The sequence below is a fragment of the Ovis canadensis genome, chromosome 17 (assembly GCF_042477335.2).
Source record: "Ovis canadensis isolate MfBH-ARS-UI-01 breed Bighorn chromosome 17, ARS-UI_OviCan_v2, whole genome shotgun sequence".
Lineage (NCBI taxonomy): Eukaryota > Metazoa > Chordata > Mammalia > Artiodactyla > Bovidae > Ovis > Ovis canadensis.
Genome location: NC_091261.1, coordinates 17,967,120 through 17,981,630, shown reverse-complemented (window position 1 = coordinate 17,981,630; position 14,511 = coordinate 17,967,120). Strand labels below are relative to the sequence as shown.

The 14,511-nt window shown below is 52.1% G+C and overlaps 1 protein-coding gene across 11 annotated transcripts in view; it reads left to right on the top strand.

Moving 5' to 3' along the window:
- Nucleotides 1-14,511, top strand: part of DCLK2 (doublecortin like kinase 2) — a 190,274-nt gene that overhangs the window by 174,533 nt on the left and 1,230 nt on the right. For 4 of the 11 annotated variants that reach the window (XM_069556731.1, XM_069556730.1, XM_069556729.1 and 1 more), the window contains 5 exons: nucleotides 834-967; nucleotides 1,369-1,446; nucleotides 7,529-7,625; nucleotides 8,383-8,463; nucleotides 9,674-9,790. In XM_069556731.1, the coding sequence (XP_069412832.1) occupies nucleotides 834-967; nucleotides 1,369-1,446; nucleotides 7,529-7,625; nucleotides 8,383-8,463; nucleotides 9,674-9,790 (507 nt within the window). Of the gene's footprint in view, nucleotides 1-833; nucleotides 968-1,368; nucleotides 1,447-5,228; nucleotides 5,386-7,528; nucleotides 7,626-8,382; nucleotides 8,464-9,673; nucleotides 9,791-12,293; nucleotides 12,402-14,511 lie in introns of those variants that run through there. The other 7 variants (XR_011249771.1, XR_011249773.1, XR_011249772.1 and 4 more) reach the window with 5 other exon arrangements.

Genomic DNA, 14,511 nt, shown 5'->3' with positions numbered 1-14,511 from the left:
GAGCCAGGGACCAGCTGTTATCCCATTTCACAGATGACGAAACATGCCCAGGGTGGGTGAGGGGCTTTCAGGGGTCAGGTCACCAGACAAATGGGTGGAGTGTTTCTTCCTGCAGGCTTGGGCTGTCTCATCCCAAAGGTCATTTTCTTTCTAGATTTCCAAAGTTCTCCCCTAGGTAGTATCACTGTTTATCCTCATCGTTGTCTAGAGAGCAAGTCCTAATTGTATCTTGTAAACTAAACATGTGAGTTGGAGAGCACCTAGTACTTTAGTGGACAACCTCTAATGAACACCATTTCTGAGGCTCTCACGTGCCAACCCCACCCCCACCACGCACACAGCAGAGGTCAGCGTCCTGCCTTGAGGCTCAGGGGCCTCTCAAGCGAACCGGGTAAGCCGCCCACCCCCCCTCAGCATGCACGAGTGTTCATTCTACTCCTAGGTACGGGACTTCTTGCAAATGTAGGAAATATTTTTTTCATATTTCACACAATCAAAAATCACACACAACATCTCTAGAAAGAAAAATCAGAGCTTTAAAAAGCAAGAGAGGGACTTCCCTGATGGTCCAGTGGTTGAGACTCTGGGCTTCTAATGCAGGGGCTTGCAGGTTCGATCCCTGGTCAGGGAACTAAGATGCCACATGGCCAAAAAATCAAAACACAAAACTGAAAAGCAGCCGAGATAAACCATGGCCTTCATATCAGAAGGAGAGGTGTCTTACGATTTGTTGGTAAGTGTGTCTGTGTCATTCCTGCCCAATTCCAAAGGCTCCCCCTCTTGCAATCACTGAGGGAAAAACACTTCTGAGCATTTGCTGGTTTCTGTTCCAGGTGTGCGAATATCCTGATGGGACCAAGTCTCTGAAACTGGGAGACTTCGGGCTGGCCACTGTGGTGGAAGGCCCGCTGTACACCGTCTGCGGCACCCCAACTTACGTGGCCCCCGAAATCATTGCTGAAACCGGGTATGCCTCCTGGGGGGTTGGATTAGTGCTTGAACTCTGGGAACAGGCATATATGCCACGACTGCTGCTGTGGATTTATGTGCCTCCCTGGAACACGGGGGGCGGGAGAGGCTGATCCCTGCACCGTGACTTTGATACCAGGAGCTCCAGCTTGTGCTTGTACTTCCAAGAGCCCTGGGCCTGGACCTCTGTCCCAAGGCCAGTCTTGGAATCCAGATAATGGCAAGCTTGGGAGAAGAGCAGACACCTTGTCCAAAGAGTAGTTCATTCATCTGCATGAAACGAGGGGTCTGGTACTAAAAGGCCTTTTCCCCTAACAAACGAAGGCACGTGCCCCAGTCCTGTGGCGGGTTCGTGGGAGTAGCGTCCTGTCTCTCCTCCCGCCCGCTCTGTTTCCCCAGCTATGGCCTGAAGGTGGACGTCTGGGCAGCTGGCGTGATCACGTACATACTGCTCTGTGGCTTCCCTCCCTTCCGAAGGTCAGTGGCTCTTCTAGTGACCATCTTTGAACTGTAAACTCTCTCCCTTTGATCAGGAAGCAGACATTCTACTCCTGGCAATCAGGACCGGAAACAGGTCAATAAAAATGTCGGTAAAAAAATTGTATAAACATACTGCTCACTTTTTAATCTTAATTTACAACCTATTAATGTACATTTCGCGTCCGCACTTTTGAGGCGGCCCAGCCCTCTGCTCTGTGCCTGGTCCCCTGGGTTTCCCACGGCCACTCCTCCGTAAATCTCACCCCGCAGTCCAGTGTCTGTGATTTCCATTCTGTCTTTTTCAAGAGGAGTGAGGTTTAAAGATGCTCGCCAAGCAGTCTGATCCTCCCAGGTAAGACTTTCTCTAGTTCTTAAGGGTTGTCTCTTCTACCTAATCTGACAGCTGTTTTTTAACAACTTACTTTGCAGAGCATTTGACCTGGTTCTTGTAGACTCAGGGAACTGGTTCTTTTTCAATTAATTTTGTCCATTTATATACTATTTGGTTAAGGAGCATTGCAAATACTTTTGGCATTAACAGGCCTGGGAAGGGCAGATTGACCCTTCATAACCATACACTCACCTGCTGGGAGGACAGATGGCCGCATACGGGGTCCGGGTGTGTGGTGGGGACCCCTCCAAGCAGTGTATGAACAGGGGCCATGTGGGGCTTCACCGTAGTGTCTCTCTTAACCAGTGCCGTCTCCCTCCGAAGCACACGAACACTTTGAAGCAGATGTTAATCTGATGATGCACGTCTGATGATTTTCCTCTGACTTTTCTTGAATGCTGTTTTCCTTTTGATCTTCTCTTATGGTCATTTTACAACTGTTTGTAGAGTAGCTATACGGTGGGCCAGGCATCGATCTACGTTCTGGGAATTGAGTGGGAAACAAAACCTATTCTGTAAGGCCATAGTGTTTATAGAGTGTAGTCAGTCAGTAAGTGAAAAAATAAATCTATTTCTTCCCTCTCTCCTCCCACATTTTATTATAAAACTTTTTATTATAGAAGCTTTATTATAAAAGCTTTTTATTATAGAAGCTTTATTATAAAAGCTTTTATTAAAGCTTTTTATTATAAAAGCTTTCCAACATACAGAAAAGTACAAAGATACGACATTTATCTTTTTAAAAAATAATCTATTTTTAGAATATATCGTTTAACACTGGGTCTTGGTTGTGGCATGTGGGGTCTAGTTCCCTGACCAGAGGTTAAACCTGGGCCCCCTGTATGAGGGGCGTGGAGTCTTGGCCACTGGACTACCAGGGAAGCCCCTAATGATCAGTTTTTAGTTGAGATGAATAGTTGGTTTTGGTTTGGTTTTGTTTTGCTTACATTAAATACACGAGTAACACAGATGTCAGTCTCTACTTTTGAAAGGCTTATTGGTTTGAAAACACAGCATGAGAATATTGATCAAGCAGAATAACTGAGCATGAGGTCATGCCAAGTTGAGGGCAGGCTCAGCTGAGCACTGGACGTCACAAAAGGTTTAATGAGATACGACATTGGAGCGGGACCTCATCCTCGTGGCATGGCTTGGGTTTCTTTCGGTGGAAGGCTCTTTCTGTCTGGCCATCCATCAACGTCTTGGTTTCCCACTGAGGTCATTGCCAAGGTGGGTTATTCAGACTGTAGGATATGACATCTGTTAGTTTTTACTGAAGGATAGATTTGTTCTAAAAGTAGGGGTATGAATCATTCTGGGGATCGACTGAGCCATTCATTCTCTTGCCCTGGGCTGGCTTAGTGGGAGCCTGAGGTCAGTGTGGCTCACTCACATGCCTGGTAGCGGCTCGGTGTCAGCTGGGACCGCAGGTCTGACTTAGCCACGTGCCCGCCAGCATCAGAGAGCTAGCGTGGGCTTCACGTGGTGGTGGTGCTGCCAGCTTCCTCAAAGCAGCAAGAGGGAGCAAGTTCCCTGCCCGAGTACTGTCCAGATCTCTGCTTGCTTCACATTTCTTGATTAATGTCCCATTGATCAAATGAAATCAAATAGCTAAGCCTGGGGTAAATGTAGGAGAATTTTGTGTTCATAGAAGGAGGGAAGTAATTTGGGGCTATTTTTATAGTCACATGGTGCCCTGTGGTTTCAACTGGTTTCAGTGATGACTTGCTTTGGGAACCAGTCAAGTGCAGAGGATAGTGCGGTTTGATAGCAGGTGACCCAAGGGCCCGGGGCTTCCCTGGTGACTCTGTAAAGAACTTGCCTGCCAATGCAGGAGATGCAGGTTCTATCCCTGGGTCAGGATTAGCCACTGGGGAAGGAAATGGCAACCCACTCCAGTATTCTTGCCTGGAGAATCCCATGGACAGGAGCCTGCCGGGCTGCAGTCCATAGCATCGCAGAGTCAGACACACCTGAGCGACCAACCACCACCGACAAATCCAAGGGCCGTTTACAGCAGTTTCCCTCCTTGGTTAACCCAAGCTGAGAGCAGTTGGAAAAAGGCATGGAGGAGCGGTTGTGGAGGACTGTGTGCTCACAACTCCCTCTAGTGTTTCCACTCGCCAGTGCAGCCTAGAAGGTTTTTTCTTTGACTTCCTTCTTACTGTTTAACAAAAGAGAGACTCGAATTAACAATGCGTATCTATTGTTACTTGTTACCTTGGTCTCTCTGTGGAATCTTCAGATCAGTCTGGCTAATCAGAAGCAGTAGAAGTACATTCTGAAAGCTGCTGCCTTAGAGGTTATATTCAGAAGCTGGTCCTATAACTCTAGATAGCTTACCTTTGAAAATGTTTTCCTCTCTCATATCATGTTGTGATGAAAGAGAATTTATTATGTTACATGGTAGTTGTGGACGCATCTTCATAGCATAGAGAGACATTCTGGGTAGATTTTATAACCTATAATATAAAATATTTACATATTTTATATATCATATATATATCAAACTATGGAAATGGTCCTTTAAATAATGATAAATGACTATGGTTTAAGATTAAGCAAATCTGCATAAATTTGCTTCTAAAATAAAAGTCTTTCCACAGATATCTCGAAATATTTTCATTGTTTTCTAAAAAAGATTAATTGAACCCAAAGCTTTTTAATTAAAATTGTTCCTTGGAATTGACAGTTTGAGCTTCTTTACCTCTAGCATTTCCCATTCTTTTTTCAGGATTTTCAGGCATTAGTTCTAGGCTGACATGTAACATTTCATTGTTACTGAGAAGAATGTTGCTTTTCCAGGGTTTAGGTATTGCCTAAGGAAGTCTGTTCTTAGGGCCACTGATAACAAATAATACTTGCCTGACGATCCTGAGATATTTGATGTTACCCTTAAACACATACCCCTACCCCCTTTAAGTGAAATGTTTTGCACATCATTTGTGAAATAGCTTACAACATTTTTCACCTTTAACACCTCTGCACTGGAAAGAGTGTGTACATAGAGTCTTTTGCTGTTTTCAGAGTTTTTCTTACTGGCACTTCCAGACTTACAGCACTATACTGTTTGAGAATTAAAAAGTGGCTCAGATGGTAAAGCTTCTGCCTGCAATGCAGGAGACCGGGTTCAATCTCTGGGTCGGGAAGATCCCCTGGAGAAGGAAATGGCAACCCACTCCAGTACTCTTGCCTGGAAAATCCCATGGATGGAGGAACCTGGTAGGCTACAGTCCATGGGGTTGCAAAGAGTCAGACACGACTGAGTGACTTCACTCACTGAAGCATCTCAGCCAGACTAGTGTATACATGTGTTAACCCACCCAGGGGAGATTTAATCAGAGGGACTTTTATTCTGTGATGACTGAGAAGGGTGCCTTCTCCACAGGTCTGCTCTCGTGAGGACCGCCGGAACACCAGGGCTTTCGCAGTTCACAGCACGGGTCCTCAGGGTGCTCCTCTAGTTGCCCAAATCCTGGGCTTGTGCTGTTGACTCAGGCTATTTTGCCAAGAACCTAAATCCTGCAGACACACACCCAATGTTTTAGCTGTTTGTTAACAAAATAAAGACCGTGTGTATCAACAGAAGCTATTTGAGATTCCAGAAGAAGACCACGAGGGAAATGCATGCCACCATAGAGAGGAATGGCTAAAAAGAACGGTTCTGGAAATGGGTGACTTGATATATCTTCTTCTAACATTGTCTCCTGGGGTCCTCTGGTTTTCTGAAAGTTTCTATAAAATCCCATTGTGTTTTCAGGCACATTCTTTATTCATTTTTAAGGAGAGATGAGCTGAATTAAGTCAGTAGAGAGGTGACAGTGAAAAGGAAGGAACATCAAACACCTGGAAAAGAACAGCCTGTGCTCACTCGAAGAGCATCAGTTTCTCGGGGAGCAGGGCTTGCAGCCACCACTCTGAGTGCTGCCTGACGTCACGAAGCACAAGTGTCGATTCCGCTCAGCTTGGTTTGATGTGATGAACGTTCACAGAGCTCACAGACTCTGCCCTTCTTCCTAGAACAGGAGTGAGGCAGCCACCTCGTCACACAGCCCCAGAGGCTGTCTCTGGACACTGCCCTGAATCACCTGTTTCTGGGAATGCCACGCTCACCATTGCAGAGCCTGGAGGGCTGGTAGTGTGGCCAGGCTCCTGTGCAGGAGGCTGGGCAGGGTCCCACGTGAGCACCCTGAGCAGCACGTGGGGCTGAAACATTGCATCCTTGCCAAGTGATCAGGGCTTCCCTAGTAGCTCAGTTAGTATAGAACTGCCTGCAATGCAGGAGACCCCGGTTCAATTCCTGAGTCGGGAAGATCTGCTGGAGAAGGAAGAGGCCACCCACTCTAGTACTGGGCTTCCCTGGTAGCTCAGATGGTAAAGCGTCTTCCTGCAATGCTAGAGACCTGGATTCAGTCCCTGGGTCTGGAAGATCCGCTGGAGAAGGAACTAGCAACTCACTCCACTATTCTTGCCTGGAAAATCCCATGGATGGCGGAGCCTGGCAGGCTGCGGTCAATGGGGTCGTAAAGAGTCGGACACGACTAAGTGACTAACACTTACACTTACTTGCCGAGTGAGACTGAACTTCTGCTCCTGGATTTTGACCTTGACTCCAGCAACCCATCCTGAGTTTTCTTCTAGGCTTTGCAGTGGCCTAGAGAGCCAGTGACTTGCTTCCCACTCTGGCCATTGATGTGTCCACCAAGGGAAGGGGCCACGTGGCTGTGGAGATGCACTTTCTGGGAGGTAGGGGATGTCCAGTTTCCTGAACTTTTCCCAGCAGTATTTCCGCATTTCCCTGGCACTGTCCATCAAAAATGAAGTCATCTTTTACTCTTTAGACACCTGTGCGCAGGTGCACCTCTGAGAGAGGCAGGCAGGTAGGGGTTCCCACCTAGGGGGCTGCACCCCTGCAGTTCTAGTAGGTGTCCTCAGATGATGGGCTTTTTCTCTCAAACTGAGCCTCAGTGAAAGGTTTCAGAGGGGAGCGCGTTCCGCTGTGAATGTTTACCCAGACTCTGAACTCCTTATACCTGTCCCAGGTGCTGGCTGCTTCACTGGTCTTTGGCTGTTTTGTTGAGAAAGTAGAAGGGGGAAGGACAAGGAGATCTGACTCAGGTTTCCCACTTCCCCCCCTCCATGAAGGACTGAGGGCAGATGGCGAGCTTCTTTTTTTTTTTTGAAATGAGGACTTACATTTTTTGTGGATTCCATTTCTTCTTGAGTCTTTGTTTTTTGTGGAAAACTGCACGTGACGTAAAATCTATCCCTTGAACCATTTGTAAGTGTGCAATTTCAAGCGTTAAGTGGTATTAAATACATTTAAACCGTTGGGTGAGTGTCACCACCAGCCTTCTCCAGAACATCTTTGTCTTCCCACGCTGAAACCTGGTGCCCACCGTACAGTGTTCTTGCATCTCTGCTCCTCCCTCTCTCTGCCCTGCTCCTCCTCTCTCCACCACCCACCCTCCTCCCCTTTCTCGCTGATTCCCAGGCCCCTGGAAATCCTCCTTGGTTCATCACCTAGAAGGCAGAGTGTGTCATCCCAAGTGTGGTTGAGATGCACAGCCAGGCTGTGAAATGCCCACGCCAGAGACACTGGACTCCCCTGTCCCCCGTCCCCATGAGCTTTTTATCACAAAGCCGAACGGTGACGCTGACCCTTCTGTTTCTCTGTCACTGACTCAGTGAGAACAACCTCCAGGAAGATCTCTTCGACCAGATCTTGGCCGGGAAGCTGGAGTTCCCAGCCCCCTACTGGGACAACATCACAGACTCGGCCAAGGTACCCATCCCGGCCTGGCTCTGGGGGGCGGCGGCGTGTCAAGGGGCCCCCGCCTGTCCCGGGGGGGCTGTCGTCATGTCGAGGGGCTCTTGCCTGTCCCGGGGGGCTGTCGTGTTGAGGGGCCCCTGCCTGTCCGGGGGGCAGCGGCTTGTTGGGCCCCCGCCTGTCCTGGGGGGCAGTGGCGTGTTGAGGGGCCCTCGCCTGCCACGGGGGCCTGTCGCCGCTCTTGCTGAGCTCCGGGTCTGTCTGCACGTGTGGCTCACCCTGCAGCGCGGTGCCTGAAATACTTCGGCGGATTCTGAAAGCTGGCCTGGCTGTCTTCCTAGTGTGCCGAGGCCTCCCCCTTAGGGCTTATAGACACTTCCCTAAGGCCTCCCTGTGTGTCCCTTCATGTGTTCGAGAGCTGTGTCATAGCCCCCTCGGCCTGCAGGCGTGGCCCCGTGCGGCCGGTGGCGTTGCCAGCAGGGGCAGCTCCGCAGCACTGGGCTGTGGATGACGCCGGTGCCCAGAGCCCATAGGAGGGGACGCCATGGTTTGTGTGGGCTCGGGTGAGACCTCTTGCCTCGGTGCTGCTGAGGCGGCGGCCGTGCCTGCCTCGGAGGCCTGGGGAGGTGGCCGTGTGATCGCTTCTGTGTCCAAATACCAAGCAGCAGTGCTGGCTATCCCCTGAGGTACTCAGTGCAAACTCACGGTTCCTGTGTCTGTTGTTAGTCACCCCACTTTTGTCCCCTCTGTCCTCTCCTCTCTTTCTTCCCAGGAATTAATCAGTCAGATGCTTCAGGTCAATGTTGAAGCGAGGTGCACAGCAGGACAGATCCTGAGTCACCCCTGGGTGTCCGTAAGTACCCATGTCCGCAGGGAACCGACGTCTCTGTGTCCCGTGGGCCACAGCGGGCCTCCTCGCCTGGGCTGTGGCGCAGACCGAGTTCTGGGTCCACATCCTGTGGCGGATCGAGCGTCCTTTTCCGTAATGAGCAAGCGGCATGCAGCCTGCTCTCTGGCAGGACACAGCTGGCGCCAGGCTCCCTCTGTGAGCGGCCGGGCTCATCACGGTCTCGGCCGGCCGCGGCGTCCTCACCTGTCAGGTGCGGATATTGGCCAGGATGCTCTCTGAGGACCTCTTTCTGTCATCCTGGGGTTTGAGAGTCTTCAGAGCTTGCCCATAGAGGAGCCTGTGTCAGAGCCTGATCTCTGCCTTCCTGGCACGTGGTCACGGGAGCGTTCCTGCTGCCGGGGGGTGGGCAGGAGCCGGGCGGAGGTTGTGTGGGGTTTGGTGAGTCCTCTGAGTGTGGGCAGTGCCTCGGGGCTGGGGTGAAACAGTCCACACCAGGGGAGTCTGGGTCCCCCTCCGTCCTGGGAGCCTGGGTGCAGTGGCATTAACGCAGGGGCTCTTGCTGACTTCGGGGACGCCCTGTGCACCTCGGCCACCCAGACTCTGTCCCCCACATTCTGACAACTCCATTCAGACTCTCTCGGTCCTGTTATGTGACTTGGTTCTTGGACCAAGTAGCTGAGATGCCACCTTTTTTTATTGAGTGATAAAGACTAGACACTACCTACATTCTTGACTAAAATGATAATTTTGACATTTCCATGGGCAGGATCTGTACTAAATCAGGTGGCATTTGTGCTGCGGAGGACAGTCTCTGGGCCCTGCAGAAGGTCCTTCTGCCCTTAGTGCACTCCACACCTCAGGAGGGAGGTGCATGGCGGGGGTCTTTGCAGGGGGTAGGGGACCACCCCATCCCACTCCAGACCTCAGGAGGGAGGTGCATGGCAGACAGTCCTTCCAGGGGGTAGGGGACCACCCCATCCCACTCCAGACCTCAGGAGGGAGGTGCATGGCAGACAGTCCTTCCAGGGGGTAGGGGACCGCCCAATAGCAGTCGTTATTTTCAGTTACTTAACTTACATGGTTCCCCTGATCTCACGGCTTAGACGGCCCATTAGGAGGAGACGGTGGGAGTGATGGATGGGTGTGTGACTGCTGAGGAAGAGACAGTGTGGACCCGAGACTCAAAATACGTGTCTTTGATTCTTTTCTGTAGGATGACGCCTCCCAGGAAAATAATATGCAAGCTGAAGTAACAGGTAAACTCAAACAGCACTTTAATAATGCGCTCCCCAAGCAGAACAGCACGACCACCGGGGTCTCCGTTATCATGGTAAGTGGAGCGTGTGGTCCGCCCTTGGGCGCTGCAGGTCCGGCCTGACTGCTCGGCTGACAGTGAACCTTGCCGGATCAGCGGCCCAGCGCGCCCCTCGTGTGGCCCTGGTGCCTTCCGGGCTCCTCCCTCCACGGCAAGGATGGCCTGGCATGTGAAGGGCAACGTGTGGCCAGCTCCCAGTCCGCGGGTCCTGGGATCAGAGGGTGTGCAGGTTCCAGCCAGGCCAGACTGCAGGGCCCTGGGCCCGGGTCCCCGCCTCTTCTCCTGGGCTCTGTGGACCCTGGCCTGTGGCGTCTGTCCCAGCTCTGCTTTCCCCCGTAGAGAGGGCTCCCCAGCCAGGCGGGACTTGCCGCCAAAGGCAACAACTCCCTGATTACTCAGGGCTTCACAAATAGATTATTTGAGCCGTGAATGATTCTTTGGGACTGGGGATAAGAAACAGAGTTAAGCAAATTCCACTTTTAAAAAAATCAGTATTTTGTGATTTTTAAAAGTTCAGAAGAATGAAAAAAAATTGGGTTTTTCAGGTTTGGTAAAATTTTATGAGAAGTTAGTAACACAGATCCCCATATTTGGTCAGCTCTTCCCTCTAAAGTGTTTTTGAGGCAGCTTACCTAAATCCATAAACACAGCAAATGGAAAATGGCATTAAAGTCCGTGAAGTAACATGAAAGTAGGTCAGGGAGCGGGAGAAGATGGCAGAAAAGATGAAAGGGAGTCAGCAGTGTGGCCAGCAGCCCTCCCACCAGCTGTCCAGACCCTGTCCTCGCTCCTGTGAGCCGTGAAGTTGGTCCCTGTGGGCCCCCTGCTGCCCCCCCCCCCACCACCCCTGCTCATAGGATCGGGAGCAGCAGGGGCTGCCTTCCCGGGGAGAGGCAGGCTTTCTCGAGGTAGGGACCCAGAGCCGGACAGCGGGTGACGGGCCATCCCCCTGCTCCATCACTCTGGCCTCAGGATGGACCCTCCCACTCTGGAAAGGCTGGTTTCCTCCCTGACTGGGAGGAAACAGTCACTTATTCTCGCAGCTCCGATCCTTCCCTTGGAGGCCTGGGTGCAGGTGGGAGCCGGGGGGAAGCCCGCTGCTCTGTCCCGGGATGGGGGGCCTGCTCTCCATCCTGGGGACCCCTTTCCTCCTCCCCTGCCAGGCTGCAGGCCCCCCAGCGGCTCTGGCCCAGACTAGAGGGAAGGCCTCTTGAGCTGTGGTTTTCTGGGATCTCAGTAGTGTCCTGCCAAAAGCCTGAGGCAGTCGGAGCTGTCACAGAGCGGCAGCTGAGACCCTGCGAGGAGAGCCGCCCTGCCTGAGCCGCGGCAGGAGAGCCTTCTCAGTGAGTCACCGCCGCCTGGGCTTGGGTCACAGCCCTGCCGCCAGCCATGCCGTTAGGCAGCTCCAGAGGTAATCTAGAAAAACCTGAAGCATCAAAAATTGCCACACTCACCATGTAATGAAAAACCTTGAGAGTTAGCACACTTTAATAACTACACGTGAATTAAGCTTCCTAGTCTCCTCAAGGAAGAAGCTTTATAGGATTCGCCCAGAGCTCACGAGAGCTGCCCCCTCATCCCCTGGGTCACCTGTTGACTCATGGCCCAGACACGGGGCCTGAGGCCCACCAAGGTTCTGGAACGATCGGCCCTTTTGCCTTTCGGCCCAGTATAGGCTCTGTTCTGGATGAGGATAATCCAGGCCCTCTCAGAACCTACGTCTTGGGGTTTACAAGACGTTTATGGCTCTTTTCCATTTGCTGATGAAGTTCAAGCATGTGTCAAACTCCTGACTTTTAACAGGATGTTTGCATGAATGAACACTGCTTTATTTTTTGTGAGTCTAGCAGTGATTGTGAGCATTGTGTGTTCACCTGTGTATTGTCTTGTTGGGCATGTTGGCAGGGCTCCATCTCACCCCCCGTTCCCCACCTAACTCTGCAGCTCCTTAGTTCTGGGGAGGTGCTGGCTGACCCATGGGGTCCAAAACCCATGGGGGAGCCAGGAACACTTGTGGAGGGACCATTTCTCCACGGCCTGAAAGCCAGCCTTGGAATCTGGCTTGTCCCACGCAGGCCTCCATGGGGAGGGCATCCATCCTCACCCGACAGGCCTGCCTGGGCGTGGTTGTGTCCAGGCAGCTTGCAAAGCTTCCGAGTCATCAGTCATCCCCCCCGCCGCCCCCGACCACCACTAGCTTCAGCATTTACTGTGTGTGTCCTGCCCTTGGGGACAGTTTCAAATGTTTTCTTGAGACTCCTGATTCACACACAGCTCTTCCTGGTATGTACATGTTCTCCTGTCTGGGGCATGTAAGGCTCGGGTGGTTTCCTGCTGATACAAACAGCACTGGGGACAGTGTATCCGTGTTCTGAGGCAGGACCCTCTGGTTGGGTTTGGTTCCCTTAGAACCCGCAGAGTTGGAGCCTGGGGCTCCGGTGGGGAAATGGTAGGCTAGGAATGGTAGATAACGGCGAGCAAGTAAAGTTGATGCTGTTGCCTGCCTTTTGTTTGACAGTTTGACTTGACAGTTTGAGAGACACTTCAGAGTTTCACTGTGTACCCCGCTGAGACTCTGGGGACCCCGGAGCAGCGTTCTGGTATTCACGTGCTGTGCTTCCTCAGAGCGGCCTCTAATTCTCAGCCCCTCTTATCTGCATGCTTCTCTCAGACTTTGACAGCAGCGTCCAGCTCTCAGCTTCTCATGGGTGCAGGCTTCCTGTACCTACTGACACCCATTTTGGCCAAACATACCCGTGAAAACTTTACTTAGAATTCTTCAGCTTGCCACATCACCTTGCTTCCCAGACCAAAAGCTGGTGAGGGCATGGGAGGAGGACCCCAGTCATTCTCCTGCTAAAGGTTATCTTTCACTGAGGTGCAAACGTGTATCTTTTAGTGGATGACAGCGTTAAGATGGGAGCCTTTGTGAAGGCTTTGGTTCTTTCTGCAAGGACATTTGCAAGGAGGCACTGTCCTCAGTAAGACAGTGTGCAGGCTAGGCTTTGGGATGGGAGAGTGCAAGAGGATAGGGTTTTGGTTTAAGTTGGGCCTGTGCTTTCAGATTGTACTTGCAGTCACTCTGACTTGTCCTGAGAGGCTTAAGGAAAGGCCCTGCACCTGCAGAGCGGGCTCAGGGCCTCGCCCAGAAGAGGCCATCTCGTGGTGGAAAAGGGAATTAGTGATAAGAAACCCCTCGTGGCTGCATTTTGTAGCCTCGTAGCTGACTCGAGAAAGGATGGATTCGAAAGGAGTGCCTCCTCACTTGGGGGACTGTGCTCCTTTCAGGGGGACGCTGGGAAGGATCGGGGCTTAATTTAAGTTAGACAAAACTGTTTCGACTGTGTTGCTTCTGTTGAAAGTAAGTCCAGTTTCTGTCCCCGCTTCTCTCCCCGCTCCTCGCGCCTCTCCCGCCGCCTGCATTGCTCCCTCTGGCTAGGCCCAAGGCGACGGTATGTACTAACTGCACTGCTCCGCTTCCTCCCGCTGCCACGCTCATGTTCTCGTCGGGAAGAGAAGAGGAGAAGTAACTGTGGGGATGTTGATGTCTTTGGCCCAGGGGAGGCTTTTGGGTGGAAAACAGCGGAAGAAGCCTCTCTGCACGTTCCGTGTTTTCCCTGAGGGGGTGGCCTGGCCTCTGCTCACACTCGGCGCTCCGAAGCTTGTTAAGGTGCAGGGCTGAGTTTCTGATTTGGCTTTTCCCCAGTAACCTCTTCTCCAGGAAGCAGAAAGTGCCCTTGGCAGTCACTGAGTGTTCAGGAAGGGCCTGTGGAGAACACCTGTCTTCCAGTCTGCCCCAAGGGCCCTGCGGGCAGCCCCGATTGTTCATATTCTCTCCAGGCACTTTTTTCCCCTCCTGGAGTCCTGGAAGAATCGATGGTTCCTTTCCCCGTCAAGGTGGTTAGATGATAAGAAAAGGACTTCTGGTCTACATGCCTTTCAGCTAAAGGTGCTGAGACCCGACAGAGCCCCGCGTTTGGAAAACCCGATGAGAGGGCGCCTGGCCTGGCTTCCCTGGCCGAGCAGCAGTCCTCATACCAGTCAGAGGAGGAGGCAGGCAGGCCAGTTCCCAGCTCCAGGCTAGGGTCAGAGAGCAAGGGGACATCTGTGCACCTGGGGCAGGGGAAAGTCAGAGTGTTAGTCGCTCAGTCATTTCCTACTCTTTGTGATCCCATGGACTGTCGCCCACTAGGCTCCTCCGTCCATGGAATTCTCCAGGCAATAACACTGGAGTGGGTTGCAATGCCCTTCTCCTGGGGATCTTCCCTACCCAGGGATTGAACCCTGGTCTCCTGCATTAGAGGCAGATTTTTTTTTTTTAAACCATCTGAGCCACCAGGGGGAGCAGGTCACAACCCTTGGGGGTGTGAAGACACCCCACAGGAAGAGAAGGCCAGGGAGGAGATGCTGGAGGCTGGAAAGATGGGCAATGTTGTTACACCCTGCATTCCCAGGCTTTCCATAGATTTCCGGCCGCCAGTGCGGCGGTGGCTTCGGGGCGGGATGAGGGTTAGGTATTATGGATGACATGACTTAAGCTTTCCAATCTCCCGATGAGGAACCTTCTTTAGAGAAGTTAGCAGTCAGGTGCCTTGCATTCCCATGCAGTTTGCTCTTGTCCAGGACGCCTCTGGGCTCAGATCCCAGAGGCTCCGGCCGGGCGTAGGAGCAGAGGCCGCGGGGAGGGATGGCGGGACTGCTGGGCCGACGGGGGGCGCCGCGGGGCCGCGGGCGTT